The 21292-nt window shown below is 43.5% G+C and overlaps 1 protein-coding gene across 5 annotated transcripts in view; it reads left to right on the top strand.

Moving 5' to 3' along the window:
- The first annotated feature begins 95 nt into the window (after positions 1-95).
- The window catches only part of TTC13 (tetratricopeptide repeat domain 13), a 91333-nt gene continuing 70136 nt past the window's right edge, over positions 96-21292 (top strand). For 3 of the 5 annotated variants that reach the window (XM_028104551.2, XM_028104550.2, XM_028104548.2), the window contains exon 1: positions 98-444. In XM_028104551.2, coding sequence (XP_027960352.1) covers positions 174-444 — 271 coding nt within the window. In that variant the 5' untranslated portion in view covers positions 98-173. Of the gene's footprint in view, positions 445-21292 lie in introns of all 5 variants that reach the window. The other 2 variants (XM_028104553.2, XM_028104549.2) reach the window with 2 other exon arrangements.

The following is a 21292-nucleotide window of genomic DNA, read 5'->3' as shown; positions in this document are numbered from 1 at the left end:
GTCTCAGTTCTGGAGAAGGGGCTCGCGGCTGGCCGAGCTGGGACTACAACTCCCAGCAGGCAACGCCACACCCCTTTCCTGCCCTCTTGCCACGGCCCACCTGCCCACGGCGGGTTAAGGCTGGGAGGCCGCACCGTGCGGCGAGGGCCGCCGCACATGCGCCTTGAGGAAAGATGGCACCTGCCGGCGGCTGCTGCTGCTGCTACCGCTGCTGGGGCGGCGCTGTGGCCGCCGCGGATGCCGTCCGGCGCGTCCTGGTGCTGCTGTTGTTGGGGGTCCTGTCCGCCGGGCTATGCCCGGGCGCCGTGGCCACCGAGCACTACTCGCCGCTGTCGCTGCTCAAGCAGGAGCTGCAGCACCGGCAGCAGCAGGAGGCCCCGGCAGGCGGCGGCTGCAGCCCTCAGTCCGGGGACTGGGGAGACCAGTACTCGGTCGAGTGCGGCGGTGAGTGGGCGGCGGCGGGCGGGCGTGCGTCCCGGTCGCCCCGGGCCGCGGGGGCGGCGGGACCATGGGAACGGCGGGCCCCGGGGCCGAGGTGCTGGGCCGCCCGGGCCTCGCCGCCGACAGCCGCGGTGCGGCGTGTGCTCCTGCGGGAGCCGGCGCCGCGAGGTGTCATGCCGGGGCAGCTTCCCGCCGCTCGCACCCACGCCGCTGCGCGCCCTCGTCTCGTAGCCACCGTGGGGAGGGTGGTGAATGGAGAAAAGAGCTGACAGCATGTTCCTGCGGCCAGGGCCGCCTCTCCGGAGTCCTAGCAACTGTTGAAAGGGTGGAAGAGAAGATGGCAAGTGGCCCGGGGCAGCCCCGGTACCCGCTCCGGGCCCCGCGCGTGCCGGGGGAGCGAGGGAGGGACCGACGGACGAAGGACGACCGGGTCCGGAGAGGGCATCCCTGGCCCGTCTTAGGCCCGGAAATCAGGTTTTCTGACCTCTTGGGTTGATGTCTTGTATTAAACACAACCTCTAAAAATGTGAAGCCTGAAAGAAAGAAGGGAACAAAATTGCAAGCCCATTTTATCTGCTCGTTGAAGTCTTGCTTCCAGTTATTTAAGACTGACTTGTGACCTGTGATCTGTCAGGTGTCTCCCAGAGGGCAGAAAGGGCCCTGCAGGCCTTGAGCCTGTGTATGTCAGAGCTGTGTGTGTATTGGAACTAGGCCAGCTCATTCATTAAGATGGGCGCTATTGCCCTCAGCTTAGTTAAGTCATGACAGATGCCTCAGGGGCAAAATACGTGTGTGTGGGGGGTTTGTTTTGAGGTTCTCCATTGAGTCTTTTCACCCTTCAATCCCCTCCCTTCATTTTCCCTTCCTGTCCCTTTCCTCTTCCCTGGACTTCACTTAAGGGCTTGCTTTTGAAAGGTCTGGGTCTACCGACCCAGCTGGCTGGTTGCTTTTATGGCCTGACGGCAGTGTTCTTTACTATTGTGTAACTGAGAAGACAATAAGTAATTTTTAGTTGAGATGAAATGTCCAGATTAGCACGCTCTGATTTCCTTTAAGCACAATCTGACTCCCTTAAGGAAATCTCGCTCATTGGAGGGTATGTGACTTCTTCATTTTGTAGTAGGCCTTGGCTAGTAATGGTAATAGTAAGGGCCAGCGCTGTAGAGTGGGAGAAGAATGGCTTTTACCTCTGTCACTTTCTGTGACTCTGCACAAGGTAATTGCTTGTCTTTGCAGAGTTGCCGCCTCTCTAAATTGAAGGCACTGTTACCTAATTACAGGGTTTCATTTTCTTCACAAGAGTGCTGTGAGGAAAGTGAGAAATAGCCAACACATATGGAGTGCTTGCTGTATGCCAAGCACTGCCATAAAAGCTTCGGGTTGATTAGCCTATTCTCTTAAATCTGTCAGCACACCAGTCACTACCTCATTGGATGGTAACTCCTTTTCCTCAGATGGGAAAGCTGAGACACAGTGAAATCATCACCTTCCTGAGGGCCCTCCAGCTGTAAAGGGAGGAACCCAGGCAGGCAGGTTCTAGATGAAACTTTGTCTTAGACACTAAGTAGTTACAGGTAGGAAACCACATCGGTAGTATTTGCTAGCATATAGGACGTTATTATGTACATCTTCATTTCCCTTTCCCTCCTGTAGTCATGTGATGCTCACTGGCCCAGGGATACCCAGATTCTAGGCGATGGAAGATGCAAATCAAGATTTCTATTATGAAATTGCTTGATATTCTTGACCTACGTGGCTCCTTTCACTCTGTGGCATCAGGCTCATGCCAGTGTTTGAGTCCTTATTTGAGCCGACTCTGACCTGTATCATGCTTTTCTTCTAGATTATGTAGGTTTTCATGAACTAGGCGTTTGGAGGAATTCTCTCCATTCTACCAGTTCCCCCATATGTGGGAACCATTACCTTGTGTTCTCTGCTTCAGAGGATGAACACTATATTATGAGATTTTAAGCATACTTTATTCAAATGTTTCAGTTTTCTATTTCCCCCATGTAGGACTTATTTTCATAGTTTGGAATTACAAATGTGTTGTTGCGGATGTGTGGCATGAGTCTTTGAGCCAGCCGTCCCTGGGCTGACATCAATGTCCCGTAGCTGCTGACAGGTGCTAAAGTGGCTTGGTCACTGCTGCTCGCCCCAGCTAGTCATTCCCAAAGGCAACTGCTTATGCTCCTTGGCACTCTGGCTGTCTCTCCTAGCTTTCCTGGATGTGGTACGTGACAGAAGCCCTCTCTGTTGTGGTAGCAACTCCCAAAATGTCTCTCACTTCTCCCTCCTCATCTTGGGCAAGTAGGTAGAAGCTGGACCCTATGAAACCTGCCCCAGTCCCTCACTGTCCTAAGAACAGATGTAGGAACAAATTCAGGATTTGCAGCTAACCATATCGTAACCCAGGGGCTCATGTTCTGAATCCAGAACCCCCTTCTGCTCAACATTAGGGCCTGGATAAGTGCCAGGATCCAGAACAAGCCATTTCTTCAGAGTCTCACTGTTAGTCATACCATCACTGGCCTTTCCAGCCACAGGCCTGTCCATATCAAGCCAGTCCCTATACAGGGGACAGACGCAGAAGCCACTTTTCAGAAACCTTCCCATAGCTTTTGGATTCTGACGGCTGATTGATGCCGCTTGGGTCTAAATCTGCACACCTTCTGGTGAGCTGTATGTGTATTCTCTTAAGACAGAACCCCCAGTGATTATAGAGCCAAAGGCAGCAGCTGGTGAGAGCGCATAGGTCTGAACACAGCACTGGCAGTGGCTGTGCTGTGTGGACCACCCTCAAATGGAATCCAGTGGCCTGGGAGCAGAGACAAGCATGGGTGACCCAGGCGCCAGGGGTCTCAGCCTGACTTTGCTGTTCCCAGGCCCCCTTCAACTTTCTCTTCCAGAGCAATTTTTACATTTTACTTGAAAGGCGTGTATAACCACAGACGTCAGATCATTTCTCTGTTTTCCTGGGGGAAACATAATCTTACTTTTAAAAGAAGTGGACACTGAAATGTACATATTTTTTCTTTTTTCTTTTTGTTTTAAAGATTTCGTTTATTTGTCAGAGACAGAGTGAGCACAAGCAGGGGGAGCGGCGGCAGAGGGAGAAGCAGTCTCCCCGCCGAGCAAGGAGCCCGATGCGGGGCTCGATCCCAGGACCCTGGGATCATGACCTGAGCAGAAGGCAGACACTTAACAGACTGAGCCACCCAGGCATCCCATTATTTTTCAAATAAAAATAAATTTCCCTTCCTTGTTACCTTTGCCCTGTTTGTAGTTTGGAATTGTGGGAGGAAATAAGGAACAGAAGTTTTTCCCCTAGTTTTATATTTATAAATGCTATGTACATTCTTATTTAATCCTCTCAGCACTGCAGCAGGTACTGTTTTTATCTCCGTTCCACGGTAGAACGTAGAGCCAGGGTTTGAGCCTGGCCTCCTGACCCGTTGTGTATTATTTCCTCGGTAATATTTCCCTCTTAGAATAATTTCTTGTCAGTATTAATGATCAAGTCCTATACCCTTCACCTTTGTTGAAAGTTACATTCTTAACTTGTAGAATTTTATATGGACATATATGGAAGGATGCTTTACTGCATTAGTATTTTGAACTATAGCGCTAGAATGAATTTTTTTTTAAGATTTTATTTATTTATTTGAGGGAGAGACACAGCGAGAGAGGGAACACAAGCAGGGGGAGAGGGAGAGGGAGAAGCAGGCTTCCCACGGAGCAGGGAGCCCGATGCGGGGCTCGATCCCAGGACCCTGGGATCATGACCTGAGCCGAAGGCAGACGCTTAATGACTCAGCCACCCAGGCGCCCCGAAGACTCTCACTGGATCTGTAGAATGGATCTGTTCTTTCACAGGAAAGCTATCTGTGTGCCTACTACTTGCTAGTCAGTGTTCTGGACTCTGGGGATACAGCACAGCTGGCTAGCTTCCCCGAGTGGAGCCTGCGTTCTGGTCGGGGAAGAGAGGAATGTATAGCAGGCCCACTGATAAGTGCCTTGAAGAATAAAAGGTACGGGGCTACTTTGTGAGGGGGCCAGGGAAGGCCTCTGGTAAGGTGGCATGAACAGAGCCCTGGACAGAGTGAGCTTTGGAGAGATCTTAGAGATGTCTTAATTTGATACCCCAGTGTTGTAGATCTGGTAAGTTATGGTCCAGATAAGCTGAAACATGTCTGTCGATTGAAGACTTCATCTCTCTCTCCTCTGCTCTTCCTGCTAAAGCTAAACTGCATCTCATTCAAAGGTGGCATTCATCCTGTATTAGATATTATCTACATGTTCTTTACAGACTAAGATGTATTTTGACGGTTCAAACGTGTGTACTTCTTGTAATTGTTTGGAAAATACTTTATTTTCCTTTTTTGAAAATATAATATAGGAACAGTGACTGTGATTTTTTTTTTTCCTTTTTACTGCCTTCTTGAGACTTTTGTCTGCTCCGAAGTGAGGTAGTCCTTGTACTTGATGTCTTTATGGTGCTTTTGAGATGGCCACCTTCATCTACCTGGCCGCATTAGCTCTACCTATGCTTAATGCCTCAGTCAAGTTCAATGATTAATTTACAACCTGAAGTAGTTTTCTTTAGTTTCTTGAAATTAATAATGCAAGATTTGAGCTTGTTTTCCCACAGTTCTTTGTGAAGAAAAGAACATTTGTGTCTGATTTGGGGGGTGTTAGCTGCCAGAAGAATAGGGAAGTAGCTGCAAACCTAATTGTGTTTGACAGTAAGACTTAAAGATTGTTCATACATCTTTCTTAACGGAGGAATCCGTTATTTAAATAGATGACATTGGTCTTACTGCTCACAGCACTTAAATCATTGCTATGCCGTAGAGGTGGCAGGGAGGGACCCTTTTACAATGAGAGCCCTTTTTTAGTCTGGCTTTGAGGAAGTTAAGGACCAGATTTTATGCTCAGTCATGGTAACCGTGGTAACCCTTACTGTTACATTTGCTTGATCCTTTTTCTCTCGGCTCTGATTTTGTGTGTTTTTGTATATAGTTTTGTAGCAAATCTCTTCCAATCTTTTTTTAAGGTATACACAAGTAAATTTGCCAGTGTAGGGTAAGCAGCTTATTTTGAGGGCAGAGACCAAGGCATAGAGCGGTAAAGAGATTTATATCCCCCAGCCCTGGGCACTGTGGTATTGTCTGGAGGATGCTTGCCTCTTTTGCTACCTGAACAGCATCTTTCAGAAAGTTTCTGCTTTAGGAGTTGCTCCTCGTAGTGTGAACCCTATGAAGATGATAGCTGTGGTATTTGCATACTCATTAGCTTTCTCAAATAGATCTATTTTTTTTTTAAAGATTGTATTCATTTATTTGACAGAGAGAGACACAGCGAGAGAGGGAACACAAGCAGGGGGAGAGGCAGAGGGAGAAGCAGGCTTCCCACGGAGCAGGGAGCCTGACGCGGGGCTCGATCCCAGGACCCCGGGATCGTGACCCGAGCCGAAGGCAGATGCTTCACGACTGAGCCACCCAGGTGCCCCTCAAATAGATCTATTAAGAATTACATTTACCTTGTAAAAGGTCTGTACACTGGTAGACATGTTCAGCTTTGGTTACTGGGGGTTCGTTCGTTTTCTCCCCTGCTCTGGATGAGGGCAAAAGAATGTGGCCTGGGCATTAGAACCTAACCTATGTGGACTAGGCCCACAGAAGTGGTAGAACACTTTGTGTATCCAGACTTTTCAAGAAGTTCTATAGCACGTAGACATGGCTTGGCTTCACTGCACTCCCTAAATACTTGGCCAACTGACCGACTTCTGAAGCTTCCCCTTTTCCCAATGTGGTGTTTTAAAGAGGTCATCTTATCTTTTTGTTTGGGCTTGTTATCTTGCAGGTAGAATAAATGGAAAATTTATTGAAGTAGCAGAATTTTAATACTTTTCACTTTGCGTTAATGCTATTTTCCTCTGTTAACCTTTTTTTAAAGTGTTTACCTTTTATTGAAATGTGACATATATGCAGACAAATGTGTCATCACTGGTGTTTTCTTCATGAACTGTTTTCACAAACTGAACAACTTGTGTAACTAGAAATATAATATAATATAATAGCTGTTTTTAAGCTTGCTAATAAAGTCTCATTCCACATTCCCTTAGTTTGATTTGGAGATAACACGGTATGACTTTATTTCTGGTTCAGGTATCAGCACAGTGGATGTGCACCACTCAGGTGCTGGTGTTTTGTACGTAGACACTCAGAAATCCTGGGCCAGACGGTCTGCCTCTTCTGCACGGAAGAGCAGTTGAGTTCTCTTGTGACCTTTTCCTGCCTGTGTTTGGGGTGTTCACAGTGACTCTCGGGGGCGCCTGGGTGGCTCAGTCAGTTAAGCATCTGCCTTTGGCTCAGGTCATGATCCCAGGGTATGAGATCCAGATTGAGCTCCATGTTGGGCTCCCTGCTCAGCAGGGAGTCTGCTAGTCTCTCTCCCTCTGCGTCAACACCCCCCACCCCCCGCTTGTGGGCAAGTGCCCTCTCTCACACTCTCTCTGTCTCAAATAAATAAAATCTTCAAAGTGACTGTTCCCTTTTCACTAAGGTTTTCACATCATTGCCTAGATTTGCTTCAGCTTTCCCTGTAGAGTTGATGGTATTTGACAGCGTGTGTAGGTTTATGAAAAAGTCTTCAGCTCTTAAAAGTATGTGTCACTTGAAGCATCTGCTGTGTCTTCAATCCATGCTACAACCCCAGGCTAAGTGAGTAGCCTTTGCGGCTAAGGCTGGCTGCTCACTTTGCTGGCTCCAGTGCCCCCCACCCGGTTCTCTTCTTGGATCGATGCCACATCATTTGCTTCCCTGCCTCTTTTTCCATTCTCTGCAGCCGACCAGCCCCTTTTCTTTTGGTTGTATACATTCTGTACATGTGTTAATACTTTTGTGTGGGTCGGTACACCTTTGATCAGATTATATTCATGCTTGGTTATAAAGCCATCTGTCTCTTTAAGATGCCCTTTGCAGATCTTTGTTCTAATGGATTAATTATATGTTGACCTTATAATCTAATTCCCAGTGGGCAGCCCCTATTTTCAAGTTGTTTTATGATAACTTACACATCTCAGGTACAGATGAATAATATTTTGTTAGGACAGAAGAAGCATATGAATTCCGAGGAGGAGAACTTTTCCTCCTCCTGCTTTTCCTGTTATTACATTCTAAAAGAAACTTACCATTTGGGACCATCAACCGATGTGGTGTACAAGGTCCTCAACAGTGGTTGTCTTACAAATGCAGAAATTGGTAAAAGCATCATAACTGATGCTGCCTTGCAGCTGCTTGGCCTCTGGTAGCCCCTCCAGCCACAGCAATGCTTACGGCTCTTCCCAGGTCACCTACACCTCGGACTAGAATTGCCTGACTTCCAAGTTCTAGCCTATCCATGGGAAAAGCCCAGTCATCCCTGTTTTCATGAGAATTTGGCACACTTCTGTAACTAGAGCAAGGTGGTCAAGTGGTGAGTGCAGCCCAGCCGCTGTTGAGTTCCTTATAAAACGTCTTCCTGCAGGGATTGGCTCTGGATTTGCTGTTTACAAGCTTTCAGTCAGTTTCACCTGCAAACATGAATGTATGACAAATACCTGTGACTTCCAAAGCCACGTCTCCTTGCCTCACGAGGAGGTCATTTGATTTGATGGAGAAGGAAGCAATCAGAAGAGAACTTTCCCAGCATCATAGCTACCGCTTGCCAGCAGCTCTAGGCACATCTTTTGCCTCTGGTCCTGTCTGGGTGTGGACTTGCTGGAGCCTCCGGGAGTGTAGCCGTCTTCTTGTGCAGGATATCTCATTCCCTCTTGTCTTCTTCCATCAGCATACAAATGGTTATAATAGCTCCTGTCGAGAAAAAACAGGAGCACACGTCCTTCCAGCCGCCTCTCTTCTCTCTGCTCCCTTTATAGCAGAATTCCTCAAAGGAGATGTTTCTGTGCACTGTCTCCAAGTCTCCAGTTTTTTCTTGAACCTACTGCAGTCAGCTCCTTGTGCCTCCACCAAAACCAATCTTAAAATCAGCTGTCTGTGGGGTTTGGAAGGGCAGGAAAGAAGTTTGATGGCATTGCTCTACCTAAACCATCTATTATTACGACCCAGCATTGGCAGAATGGGTGGTCACAAGTGGACCATTGCCACCTCTGTTGATGTGGTGTCCTAGAGCAGGATGTGGCCAGCCTCACCTTTGCAATTTCTTCGTCTTGTGACCTTAAACACATCCATTAACACTGAGCTCATTACCCCATGTGTGTGATGAGCCTAAGGTGTGTTCTACCTACCCCAGAGGATGGAGGACCAAAGGAAAGAGTGTTGTGAGAGCATTTTGAAAGCTGTAAAGTGCTGTAAAAACCAAAATAATCTTAAGGAAAGAAGGAAGAAGAAATGGAGGTGCCTGGGTGGCACAATCATTAAGCGTCTGCCTTCGGCTCAGGTCATGATCTCAGGGGTCCTGGGATCGAGGCCCACATTGGGGTCCCTGCTCTGCGGGAAGCCTGCTTCTCCCTCTCCCGCTCCCCCTGCTCGTGTTCCCTCTCGCTGTGTCTCTCTGTGTCAAATACATAAATAAGATCTTAAAAAAAAAATTGCTAAGAAGGAAGAAGAAATGAAAAGCAAAACCCTCCGCTAGTTTTAGCCTAGATATGTATACAGTGGAGCCTTGAACAATGTGGGGGTTGGAGCACCCTTCCTCCCCCACCCATGTACATCTTCTGACCATCAAAACTCCATGTACAACTTCTGACTCCCCACAGAAACTTTACTAATAGCCTACTGTTGACCGGAAGCCTTACTAGTGACAAGTAGCTTGATGGACACATATTTCGTGTGTGTATTATATACTATATTCTTAGAATAAAATAAGCTAGGGTAAAGGAACTGTAGTCAAGAAAATCATAAGGAAGAGAAAATACATTTACAGTAGCATACTGTATTTATTTTAAAAATCTGCATATAAGAGGACCCACGCAGTTCAAACCCAACCATTTCCTGTGAATTGTGGGCATTATATCTCCTCACAAAAGCCCTGAGAGGGTATGTGGTGGTAGTTGTTCCAGTTTTACAAATGAGGAAACAGGCTAAGAGATACGAAAGGATTTGTGCAGTCAGCCAGCTGGTGAGGCATCTGATGGGGGTCAGTCTGGCTCCCCAGCCCACACCCTGAACTCTGGAGCTTTGCCTCCAAACCAACTACTCTTCCTCTGACTTCACATTTAATTAGATTTCAGTATAAGGGCTGGTTCTTTGAAAATACTGGTAATGTTTAGACAATTATCTAGCAAGGCTCATCAAGAAAAATGAGAAGGAACAAATACTTTAGGGATAAGGGAGTATAATGGAAAACGAGAATCATTGTAATAACTCTGTATAGTTTTATGGCAAAGATGTAAAACAATTCAAAGAAATGTTCTTCAGATAGTTCTTTAGAAAAAAAGGCAAATTACCAAGTTGATTTACCCTCCTTCTCTTAAATACCTTGCCCCCACTAGGGTCAACTCTATTTTTCTTGTTAAACTTAAGCTTCCGGAGCTGTCATTGAGACCCTACCTCTGTCCCCTGTTTACTCATCCATTGTTAAGTTAATGATTATCAGATTCATACCTGTAGCTCTTATCTTTCCCTGGAATTTCCTAACTACCTGTGAGACGGCTTCTCCTTGAGTATCTCCCCGGCACTGGGCTCTTGACTGCCCTCCGAAACCAGTCTTCCTCTTAAACTTCCCATTTCAGTTAATGGCCCCTGTACCTTGTGTTGCTACACAAACTGGAAACGAGTGCCTTTGTCCTCTTTTCATGCCTAATTTTTCTCAAAGCCCTATCTTTTTTAATTCCTCTACCTTTTTGGAGTCTGAGCCTCCATTTCAACCCATTGGTCTTTGGGCTTTTCCCATTTTTTAGCCGGCCGCGACCTCCCACTTGGCCTCCCTCCTCTCGTCTCCTGGGCTCTTCTCTCCTCACACAACTGTCCATAATCTTTCTTTTTTTTATTTTTTTATTTTTTTTATTGTTATGTTAATCACCATATATTACATCATTAGTTTTTGGTGCAGTGTTCCATGATTCATTGTTTGTTCATAACACCCAGTGCTCCATGCAGAACGTGCCCTCCTCAATACCCATCACCAGGCTAACCCATCCCCCTACCCCCCTCCCCTCTAGAACCCTCAGTTTGTTTTTCAGAGTCCATCATCTCTCATGGTTCGTCTCCCCCTCTGACATACTCCCCTTTTCTTCCTCTCCTGTTATCTTCTTCTTTTTCTTTTTTCTTAAAATATGTTGCGTTATTTGTTTCAGAAGTACAGATCTGTGATTCAACAGTCTTGCACAATTCACAGCGCTCACCGTAGCACATACCCTCCCCAATGTCTATCACCCAGCCACCCCATCCCTCCCACCCCCAACCACTCCAGTAACACTCAGTTTCTTTCCTGAGATTAAGAATTCCTCATATCAGTGAGGTCATGTGATACATGTCTTTCTCTGATCGACTTATTTCACTCAGCATAACACCCTCCAGTTCCATCCACGTTGTTGCAAATGGCAAGATCTCATTCCTTTTGATGGCTGCATAATATTCCATTGTGTATATATACCACCTCTTTATCCATTCATCTGTCGGTGGGCGTCTTGGCTCTTTCCACAGTTTGGCTATGGTGGACATTGCTGCTATAAACATTGGGGTACACGTACCCCTTCGGGTCCCTACATTTGTATCTTTGTGGTAAATACCCAGTAGTGCAATTGCTGGATCGAACGGTAGCTCTAATTTCAACTGTTTGAGGAACCTCCATACTGTTTTCCAGAGGGGTTGCACCAGCTTGCATTCCCACCAACAGTGTAGGAGGGTTCCCCTTTCTCCACATCCCCGCCAACATCTGTCGTTCCCTGACTTGTTAATTTTAGCCATTCTGACGGGTGTGAGGTGGTATCTCATTGAGGTTTTGATTTGGATTTCCCTGATGCCGAGCGATGTTGAGCACTTTTTCATGTGCCTGTTGGCCATTTGGATGTCTTCTTTGGAGAAATGTCTGTTCATGTCTTCTGCCCATTTCTTGATTGGATTATTTGTTCTTTGGGTGTTGAGTTTGATAAGTTCTTTATAGATTTTGGATACTAGCCCTTTATCTGATATGTCATTTGCAAATATTTTCTCCCATTCTGTCGGTTTTCTTTTGGTTTTGTGGACTGTTTCTTTTGCTGTGCAAAAGCTTTTTATCTTGATGAAATCCCAATAGTTCATTTTTGCCCTGGCTTCCCGTGCCTTTGGCGATGTTTCTAGGAAGAAGTTGCTGCGGCTAAGGTCGAAAAGGTTGCTACCTGTGTTCTCCTTTAGGATTTTGATGGACTCCTGTCTCACGTTTAGGTCTTTCAACCATTTGGAGTCTATTTTTGTGTGTGGTGTAAGGAAGTGGTCCAGTTTCATTCTTCTGCATGTGGCTGTCCAATTTTCCCAACATCATTTGTTGAAGAGACTGTCTCTTTTCCATTGGACATTCTTTCCTGCTTTGTCAAAGATAAGTTGACCATAGAGTTGAGGGTCCATTTCTGGGCTCTCGATTCTGTTCCATTGATCGATGTGTCTGTTTTTGTGCCAGTACCATACTGTCTTGATGATGACAGCTTTGTAATAGAGCTGGAAGTCTGGAATTGTGATGCCGCCAGCTTTGCTTTTCTTTTTCAGTATTCCTCTGGCTATTCTGGGTCTCTCTGGTTCCATACAAATTTTAGGATTATTTGTTCCATTTCTTTGAAAAAAGTGGATGGTATTTTGATGGGGATTGCATTGAATGTGTAGATTGCTCTAGGTAGCATTGACATCTTCACAATGTTGATTCTCCCAATCCATGAGCATGGAACGTTTTTCCATTTCTTTGTGTCTTCTTCAATTTCTTTCATGAGTATTTTATAGTTTTCTGAGTACAGATCCTTTGCCTCTTTGGTTAGATTTATTCCTAGGTATCTAATGGTTTTGGGTGCAATTGTAAATGGGATTGACTCCTTGATTTGTCTCTCTTCTGTCTTGTTGTTGGTGTATAGGAATGCCACTGATTTCTGTGCATTGATTTTATATCCTGCTACTTGCCTGAATTCCTGTATGAGTTCTAGCAGTTTTGGGGTGGAGTCTTTTGGGTTTTCCACATACAGTATCATATCATCTGCAAAGAGTGAGAGTTTGACTTCCTCTTTGCCGATTTGGATGCCTTTGATTTCTTTTTGTTGTCTGATTGCTGTGGCTAGGACTTCTAATACTATGTTGAATAGCAGTGGTGAGAGTGGACATCCCTGCCGCGTTCCTGACCTTAGGGGAAAAGCTCTCAGCCTTTCCCCATTGAGAATGATATTCGCTGTAGGTTTTTCATAGATGGCTTTTATGATATTGAGGTATGTACCCTCTATCCCTATACTCTGAAGAGTTTTGATCAAGAAAGGATGCTGTACTTTGTCAAATGCTTTTTCTGCATCTATTGAGAGGATCCTATGATTCTTGTTCTTTCTTTTGTTAATGTATTGTATCACGTTGATTGATTTGCGGATGTTGAACCAGCCTTGCAGCCCAGGGATAAATCCCACTTGGTCGTGGTGAATAATCCTTTTAATGTACTGTTGGATCCTATTGGCTAGTATTTTGGTGAGAATTTTTGCATCCATGTTCATCAAGGATATTGGTCTGTAATTCTGTTTTTTGATGGGGTCTTTGTCTGGTTTTGGGATCAAGGTAATGCTGGCCTCGTAAAATGAGTTTGGAAGTTTCCCTTCCATTTCTATTTTTTGGAACAGTTTCAGGAGAATAGGTATTAATTCTTCTTGAAATGTCTGATAGAATTCCCCTGGGAAGCCATCTGGCCCTGGGCTTTTGTTTCTTGGGAGATTTTTGATGACTGCTTCAATTTCCTTAGTGGTTATAGGTCTGTTCAGGTTTTCTATTTCTTCCTGGTTCAGTTTTGGTAGTTGATACATCTCTAGGAATGCACCCATTTCTTCCAGGTTATCTAATTTGCTGGCATAGAGTTGCTCATAATATGTTCTTAGAATTGTTTGTATTTCTTTGGTGTTGGTTGTGATCTCTCCTCTTTCATTCATGATTTTGTTGATTTGGGTCATTTCTCTTTTCTTTTTGATCAGTCTGGCCAGGGGTTTATCAATCTTGTTAATTCTTTCAAAGAACCAGCTCCTAGTTTCGTTGATCTGTTCTACTGTTCTTTTGGTTTCTAGTTCATTGATTTCTGCTCTGATCTTTATGATTTCTCTTCTCCTGCTGGGTTTAGGCTTTCTTTGCTGTTCTTTCTCCAGCTCCTTTAGGTGTAGGGTTAGGTTGTGTATTTGAGACCTTTCTTGTTTCTTGAGAAAGGCTTGTATTGCTATATACGTTCCTCTCAGGACTGCCTTTGCTGTATCCCAAAGATTTTGAACAGTTGTGTTTTCATTTTCATTGGTTTCCATGAATTTTTTTAATTCTTCTTTAATTTCATGGTTGACCCATTCATTCTTTAGTAGGATGCTCTTTAGCCTCCATGTATTTGAGTTCTTTCCGACTTTCCTCTTGTGGTTGAGTTCTAGTTTCAAAGCATTGTGGTCTGAAAATATGCAGGGAATGATCCCAATCTTTTGGTACCGACTGAGACCTGATTTGTGACCTAGGATGTGATCAATTCTGGAGAATGTTCCATGGGCACTAGAGAAGAATGTGTATTCCTTTGCTTTGGGATGGAATGTTCTGAATATGTCTGTGAAGTCCATTTGGTCCAGTGTGTCATTTAAAGTCTTTATTTCCTTGTTGATCTTTTGCTTAGATGATCTGTCCATTTCAGTCAGGGGGGTGTTAAAGTCCCCCACTATTATTGTTGTCAATGTGTTTCTTTGCTTTTGTTATTAATTGCCTTATATAATTGGCTGCTCCCATGTTCGGGGCATAGATATTTACAATTGTTAGATCTTCTTGTTGGATAGATCCTTTAAGTAGGATATAGTGTCCTTCCTCATCTCTTATTACAGTCTTTGTTTTAAAATCTAGTTTGTCTGATATAAGGATTGCCACCCCAGCTTTCTTTTGGTGTCCATTAGCATGGTAAATGGTTTTCCACCCCCTCACTTTCAATCTGGGGGTGTCTTTGGGTCTAAAATGAGTCTCTTGCAGACAGCATATCGATGGGTCTTGTTTTTTAATCCAATCTGATAGCCTGTGTCTTTTGATTGGGGCATTTAGCCCATTTACATTCAGGGTAACTATTGAAAGGTATGAATTTAGTGCCATTGTATTACCTGTAAGGTGACTGTTAACTGTCTGTTGTCTGTGTTCGTTTCTGCTCTTTGCTGCTTTTAGGTTCTGTCTTTGCTTAGAGGACCCCTCTCAATATTTCTTGGAGGGCTGGTTTCGTGTTTGCAAATTCCTTTAGTTTTTGTTTGTTCTGGAAGCTTTTGATCTCTCCTTCTATTTTCAATGATAGCCTAGCTGGATATAGTATTCTTGGCTGCATATTTTTCTCGTTTAGTGCTCTGAAGATATCTTGCCAGTCCTTTCTGGCCTGCCAGGTCTCTGTGGATAGGTCTGTTGCCAATCTAATGTTTCTACCATTGTAGGTTACATATCTCTTCTCCCGAGCTGCTTTCAGGATTTTCTCTTTGTCTCTGAGACTCGTAAGTTTTACTATTAGATGTCGGGGTGTTGACCTATTATTATTGATTTTGAGAGGGGTTCTTTGTGCCTCCTGGATTTTAATGCCTGTTTTCTTCCTCACATTAGGGAAGTTCTCTGCTATAATTTTTTTCCAATATACCTTCTGCCCCTCTCTCTCTCTCTTCTTCTTCTGGGATCCCAATTATTCTAATGTTGTTTCGTCTTATCATATCACTTATCTCTCGAATTCTGCCCTCGTGATCCTGTTGTTGTTTCTCTCTGTTTTTCTCAGCCTCTTTATTTTCCATCATTTGGTCTTCTATATCGCTGATTCTCTCTTCTGCCTCATTTATCCTAGCATTTAGTGCCCCCATTTTTGATTGCACCTCATCAATAGCCTTTTTGATTTCGATTTGGTTAGATTTTAGTTCTTTTATTTCTCCAGAAAGGGTTTCTCTAATAACTTCCACGCTTTTTTCAAGCCCAGCTAGTATCTTTAAAGTCATGATTCTGAACTCTAGGTCCGACATCGTACTAATGTCCGTATTGAGTAGGTCCCTGGCTGACGGTACTACCTCTTGTTCTTTTTGCTGAGGTGATTTCTTTCGTCTTGTCATTTTGTCCAGAGGAGAATAGATGAATGAGAGAACAAAATGCTAACAGGTTTACAACGTCCCCAGCAAATATACTGTATACAAATCAGAAAAGACCTGAAACCAGGGGAAAAGAAAGGGAAAGAAAGAAAAAAGAAAGAGAAAAAGAAAAAAAAAAGATAAAAACAAAAACAAAACAATACAAAAAATGCAGAATATGATCAGATATGATCAGGCTAGTGCATAGATCAGTGCCACACACTAGATTTTGGGCGTATTTTGGTCTGTTAGAAAAAAGTGCCTCCTAAAATTTTAAAGGAAGAAAGACATATATGTACAAAATAAGGGTTGATACAATGAAGGGATGGAAGATGACTGTAAAGATGAAAATTATAAAAGATTTTATAAAAGGACTTGGTAAGATAAGTTGTTTGAAAAAAGAAAGAAGATTTAAGGAAAAAAAAAAAAGGAAAAAGGGAGAGAATGTGATCAGGCAGGAGACTAGAACAAAGCCATACACTAGTGATTTAGGGTATATTTTGATCTGTTAGAAGAAACTGTACCTCAAAATTTTAAAGAGAGAACAACTTATATATATATGCCAAAAATAAGGGTAACTACTATGAAGGGATAAAATATGACTCTAAAAATGAAAAATAAAAAATGTTTTTTTTTTTTTAAAAAAGGGATTTATAAGATGTTGGTTGAAAAAGGGAAAAAGAAAAATAAAAAAAAACAGTCAACAAAAATTAACTTTGATGAAATAATGAATCATGGTAAAAAAAAAAACAAAACCATGAATCTATGTGCAGTATTCCCCTAGCGCTGGAGTTCTCCTATTCTCCTTGATCGATCAACTTGGTCTTGGCTTGCTGGCTGTTTGTGTTGATCTTCTGGGGGAGGGACCTGTTGCTGTGGTTTCCAAATGTCTTTGCCGGAGGCGGAATTGCCCCGCCCTTGTCGGTCCGGGCTAAGGAAGCTGCTCCGGTTTGCTCTCAGGAGCTTTTGTTCCCTGCAAGCTCTCGGTACAGCTTTGGAGGACCAGGGTGAAAATGGTGGCCTCCCAATCTCCACTCGGAGGAGCTGAGAACTCGGGGCCCCGCTCCTCAGTGTGCCCCCAGAGAAAAGCAGTCACTTCCGTGTCCCCGGTCTCTGGCCGCACTCCGTGCTCACCCGGCCTGTGACCGAGCGTTGCTATTTCTGGCACCCGACCCCGCGTGGAGTCTCCAAACCCAGCAGATCCCTGCAGTGCGTTCCCGCACCGCTCCTCCCCGGGAAGGAAGGGGAGTCTCCCCGGATCTGCTGCTTGTTGGGTCCCTGCTGGGGGAGCCGTGCCCCGACTGGGCCGCGGATCACAGTTTATGGCCACCCCGAGCTGAGAGCCCGCGCCTCGGCTCCGTCTCTGCAGCCGGCTTCCCCGCTCCGATACCTGGGAGCTCTGGCGCACTCAGGCACCCCCGGTCTCTCTGTGACCCCAAGGGTCCTGAGACCACACTGTCCCGGGAGGATTCCACCCCCCGCTTAGCCACTGCAGCGACGTCCCTCCGCCGAGCCAACTTCTAAAAGGTCCGATTTTGTGCTCCGCGGCTCTAGCACTTGCCAGAAGCGGCCGGCGGAGGCCCCTCCCCCGCTGTCTATCCTCCCGAATCGCCTCGGATTCACTTCTCCGCACGCCCTACCTTCCAGTAAGTGGTCGCTTCTCTGTTCAGAGAGTTGTTGCTACTCTCCTGTTCGATCTCCTGTTGAGTTCGTAGGTGTTCAGAATGGTTTGATCCCTATTCAGCTGAATTACTGAGACCAGACGAAATCTAGGTCTCCTACTCCTCCGCCATCTTGCTCCGCCTCCTAGTGATGTATGTCCATAATCTTTCTTGTGCTTAAGCCTTTGGTGGCTTCTTCGTCTTGATGAAGACAGAGAGTAAATGAGCTGGAAACTAAGCTTGAGCAACAAGAAAAGGAGAGAAGGGAAGTTGGAAGCAGTGCCTAGAACAAAGCCAGAATAAATGAATGAGAAATAGCAACAGTAGAATTGATAAACAGATCCAAGAGTTGGTTCTTTAAAAAAGAATAAAATAGATCAGCCTGCTAAGGCTCACACATATATAGAAGAGCAGAGGCAAATGTACGTTAGGAGTGAGGGGCCGTGTGGACAATTATAGAGGCCATGAGAATTAAGACACAAATGTGGAGAAATCCCTGCTAAGATTAAAAATACGAATCATTCAGTAAATGTTTAAGAGATGATCTAGAAGAAAAAGATAAGATTCTGTATTGTGTTTTGAGAATATTTCTGTAGTAATTATCTTTCAGTTTTACTTGCGGGACACTTGGGTGGCTCAGTCGGTGAAGTGTCTGCCTTCGGCTCAGGTCATAATCCTGGGGTCCTGGGATCGAGCCTCGCATCCGGCTCTCTGCTCAGCAGAGAGTGTGCTTCTCCCTCTCCCTCTGACCCTCCTCCCCACTCCTGCTCTGTCTCTCTTTCAAATAAAATCTTTTAAAAGATATATAAAATAAATCTTGTGTTATCTGAGCAAGGAGGAATATGTTTTCCTGATTCTATGGAAATCTGTACCATCTAAATACAGATGGTTGGGTTGTTATTGTAAAATAATCAAAGCCATAGTGAGCTAAACAGTTTTAGATTGAAGAACAAATTTAACCTTCTGTTCCAGACAACTCTGGGTATAGCTGTAACAAACTGTTTTTCTCTCACAGATCCTACCAAACCAGCAAAAGACACTAATGCCAGAATTTAATACGGTTGTGGGGGTGGGGTGGGAAGAAAGCTATAAAATAGTTATAAAAATCCTAAGTAAAATATTAATAAGCTGAAGCCAGCAATCAAAGTAATGATGTGCCTTGGCCAATTAGAATTTATTTTAGAAGTACAAAGATGGCTCAACTTTTTAAAAAAAATCAAATTAATTACCTTAATAGGTCAAAGGAGAAAAATTACATGATTATCATAAAGAAATTTCCAAAAACACTTGATAAAGTTCAGCCAGCTTTCCTGATTTAAAATTTTTGATAAAACAAAGAATAGGAGAATCCTTCCTTTATGTGGTAAAATACATCAATGTTAACCCATAGCCATATAGAGCATCTTCCCACTGGATGCTTATAAATGTTAAATGAGAAATCTTATCGTCAAAACTTGAGGAAATTCTGGATCATTCAATGAAGTATTAATATCAGGAATAAGCAGGAGTACTAGTATTGAGCACTCTTTTTGGAGGTTTTATGTAGTAAAATAAGATGCTAAATGAGTATAAATATTAAAAAGATCTTGATAATTACATGTAGATGATACAATTATCCACTGAATAAATGGAAGCATTAATAGAGCTATTAAGAATTCAGTAATGTGGGTAGATAAAATATTGAGCTCTAGCCAGTTAAGACAGAAGATTTACAATATGCTGTCTTTCTGTCTGGACCACTCTGCCTGTCCTACCAGCTGCCCATGGACCTTCTCCTTTTAAATCTGAAACTTCCCTCAGGTCTCCCTTCACTCTCTCCAGCGCAGATCCAGAACCAGACTGCCTGGGCTCAAATCCCACCTCCACTGCTTTGCTAGAGGGTAGCCATGGGCAGATTACTTAGGCTCTTTGCCTCAGTTTCCTTGTTTTTAAAATGGGGATCAGAAGTGTGCCTCTACCCTGTGAACTCTATCAGTATGCTCTGATGCTGTTATTCACGACCTCAGGAAACTGTCCCTGAGTACTGTTTCTCCTGACTATGCTCTGGTCATGAGTTCTTTAAGCTGCTGTGACTTGACATTTCTGTGTGATTTTGATTACTGTTGGTTTCCCTCACTGAACTATAATCTTTTTTTTAAAGCATATTTTTTTCTTAAGATTTTATTTTCATTTGTGAGAGAGAGCGAGAGAGAGCACAAGCGGGGGGAGCGGCAGGCAGAGGGAGAAGCAGGCTCCTTGTTGAGCAAGCAGCCCAATGCAGGACTGAGCCACCCAGGCGTCCCTGAACTATAATCTTCATATAGAAGGACAGGGGTCATTTTTGGTGTTGAAGACCACTGAGCAGTGAATGGAACGTAGTAGATGCTCAACAAATATGTACTAAATCAGTGGTCATCCAACAATTTTCTTTTTAATCACAACAAGTTTGAATGTGTAAATTATATAGAAAATTGTAAAGTTTTGCATAGGTTAATAAAAGTTGAATAAATAGATTAAATTTTGTAAAGAAGTACTCCTCCACTCATTAATCTACAGTTTTAACAATTCTAATAAAAATCATAGAGTGGGGGCCCCTGGGTGGCTCAGTTGGTTAAGCGGCTGGCTCTTGATCTCAGCTCAGGTCTTGATCTCAGAGTTGTGAATTCAAGCCCCACGTTGGGCTCCACGTTGGGCTCCACGTTGGGCTCCATGCTGGGCGTGGGGGCTACTTAAAAAACAAAAAAACAAAAAGTCATAGAGGGACTTTTTTGTTTTGTAACCTTAACAAAATGAAGTTTATCTGAAAGAAGAATGCTGATCCAAATAGCCAAGAAACTTCTGAAAAAAAAATGATGAGACTTTGCTTTACATTAAAATGTATTCATTTATTAAAAGGGTACAGTATTGAAATAATGTGATATTATTGAAGTCAGAATAAGCAGATCATTATAAGGGATTAGTCTAGAAACAACAACAACAGCAAAATACAGGTTTATTGTAGAAAATTAAAATTTTAAAGATACTAAAAATCTTATCTAATCTAACTAAGTTTGAATTTAAATAATGCAGAGGAAAATTTAGTCATATGGGGAAGTGTTTATATTGTTACATTAAAAGGGCAGGTTACAAAACAGTGTATCTCCTTCCATTCTCACAACCTAATGATAACAATAGTAGCAAACATCTTTTAGCTCCTTCTTTATGCCAGAAACAGTACCAAATATTTGGTATTCTGTCTCCTTGTTTAAATTATCTTGTTTAAATCAAGCACTCGCATGAAGTAGATACTCTCATTGACCCTGTTTTATAAATGAAGAAACCAAAGATTGATGAGGCTAGGTCAGTGGCCAAGAGCTAGTAAGTAGTGGCAGACAACAGGAATTCAAACCCAAGCCATCTGATTTCAGCATTGTCACTCTTAATTACATTAACTACACCAAAATTTTCACATTGGTTCTCAATGTGTGGTAGTATTCTAAATGACTTTTATTTATGTTTTGTGATTTTTCTATATTTTCTAGAATGAACATGAGTTACTCCTGTCACTTTCAAAATATCAGTGTCCATGTAGATGAGATAGTCATCTGTCAGAGCTATCGTCATTGGGTGTAAATAATCTCAAAGATTCCTTTAAAAAAAAAAGTCTAGAAATGGACCCTGGTGACTGTAATGTAAAGGTGGTGTTCAAATTGATAATTTAATAATTGGCCCTGAGATAACTAAAAAATAGACATTTTCCTCTCTATCTTAGGCCAGAGGGTGTAAACAGTGATAAGATATATATCATATATGCTGCACCTTTGAATATTTCCAAATATAGGCAAGCATTTTAGATGTCGCTTAGAGTGAAGTCTCCCAATTTTGAAATTCTGTTAGTGAGCTAAAGTATAAATGTAGGTTTATTATTATAGGAGTAAAGTATTGTACTAATTCATGATGATTGTCGTACTACCTTTTT

This window comes from Eumetopias jubatus, unplaced genomic scaffold (assembly GCF_037043125.1).
Source record: "Eumetopias jubatus isolate StellerSeaLion01/CBP00866 unplaced genomic scaffold, mEumJub1_p1.0 scaffold_17, whole genome shotgun sequence".
NCBI classification, from domain to species: domain Eukaryota; kingdom Metazoa; phylum Chordata; class Mammalia; order Carnivora; family Otariidae; genus Eumetopias; species Eumetopias jubatus.
This window is presented reverse-complemented; position numbering and strand designations above follow the sequence as displayed.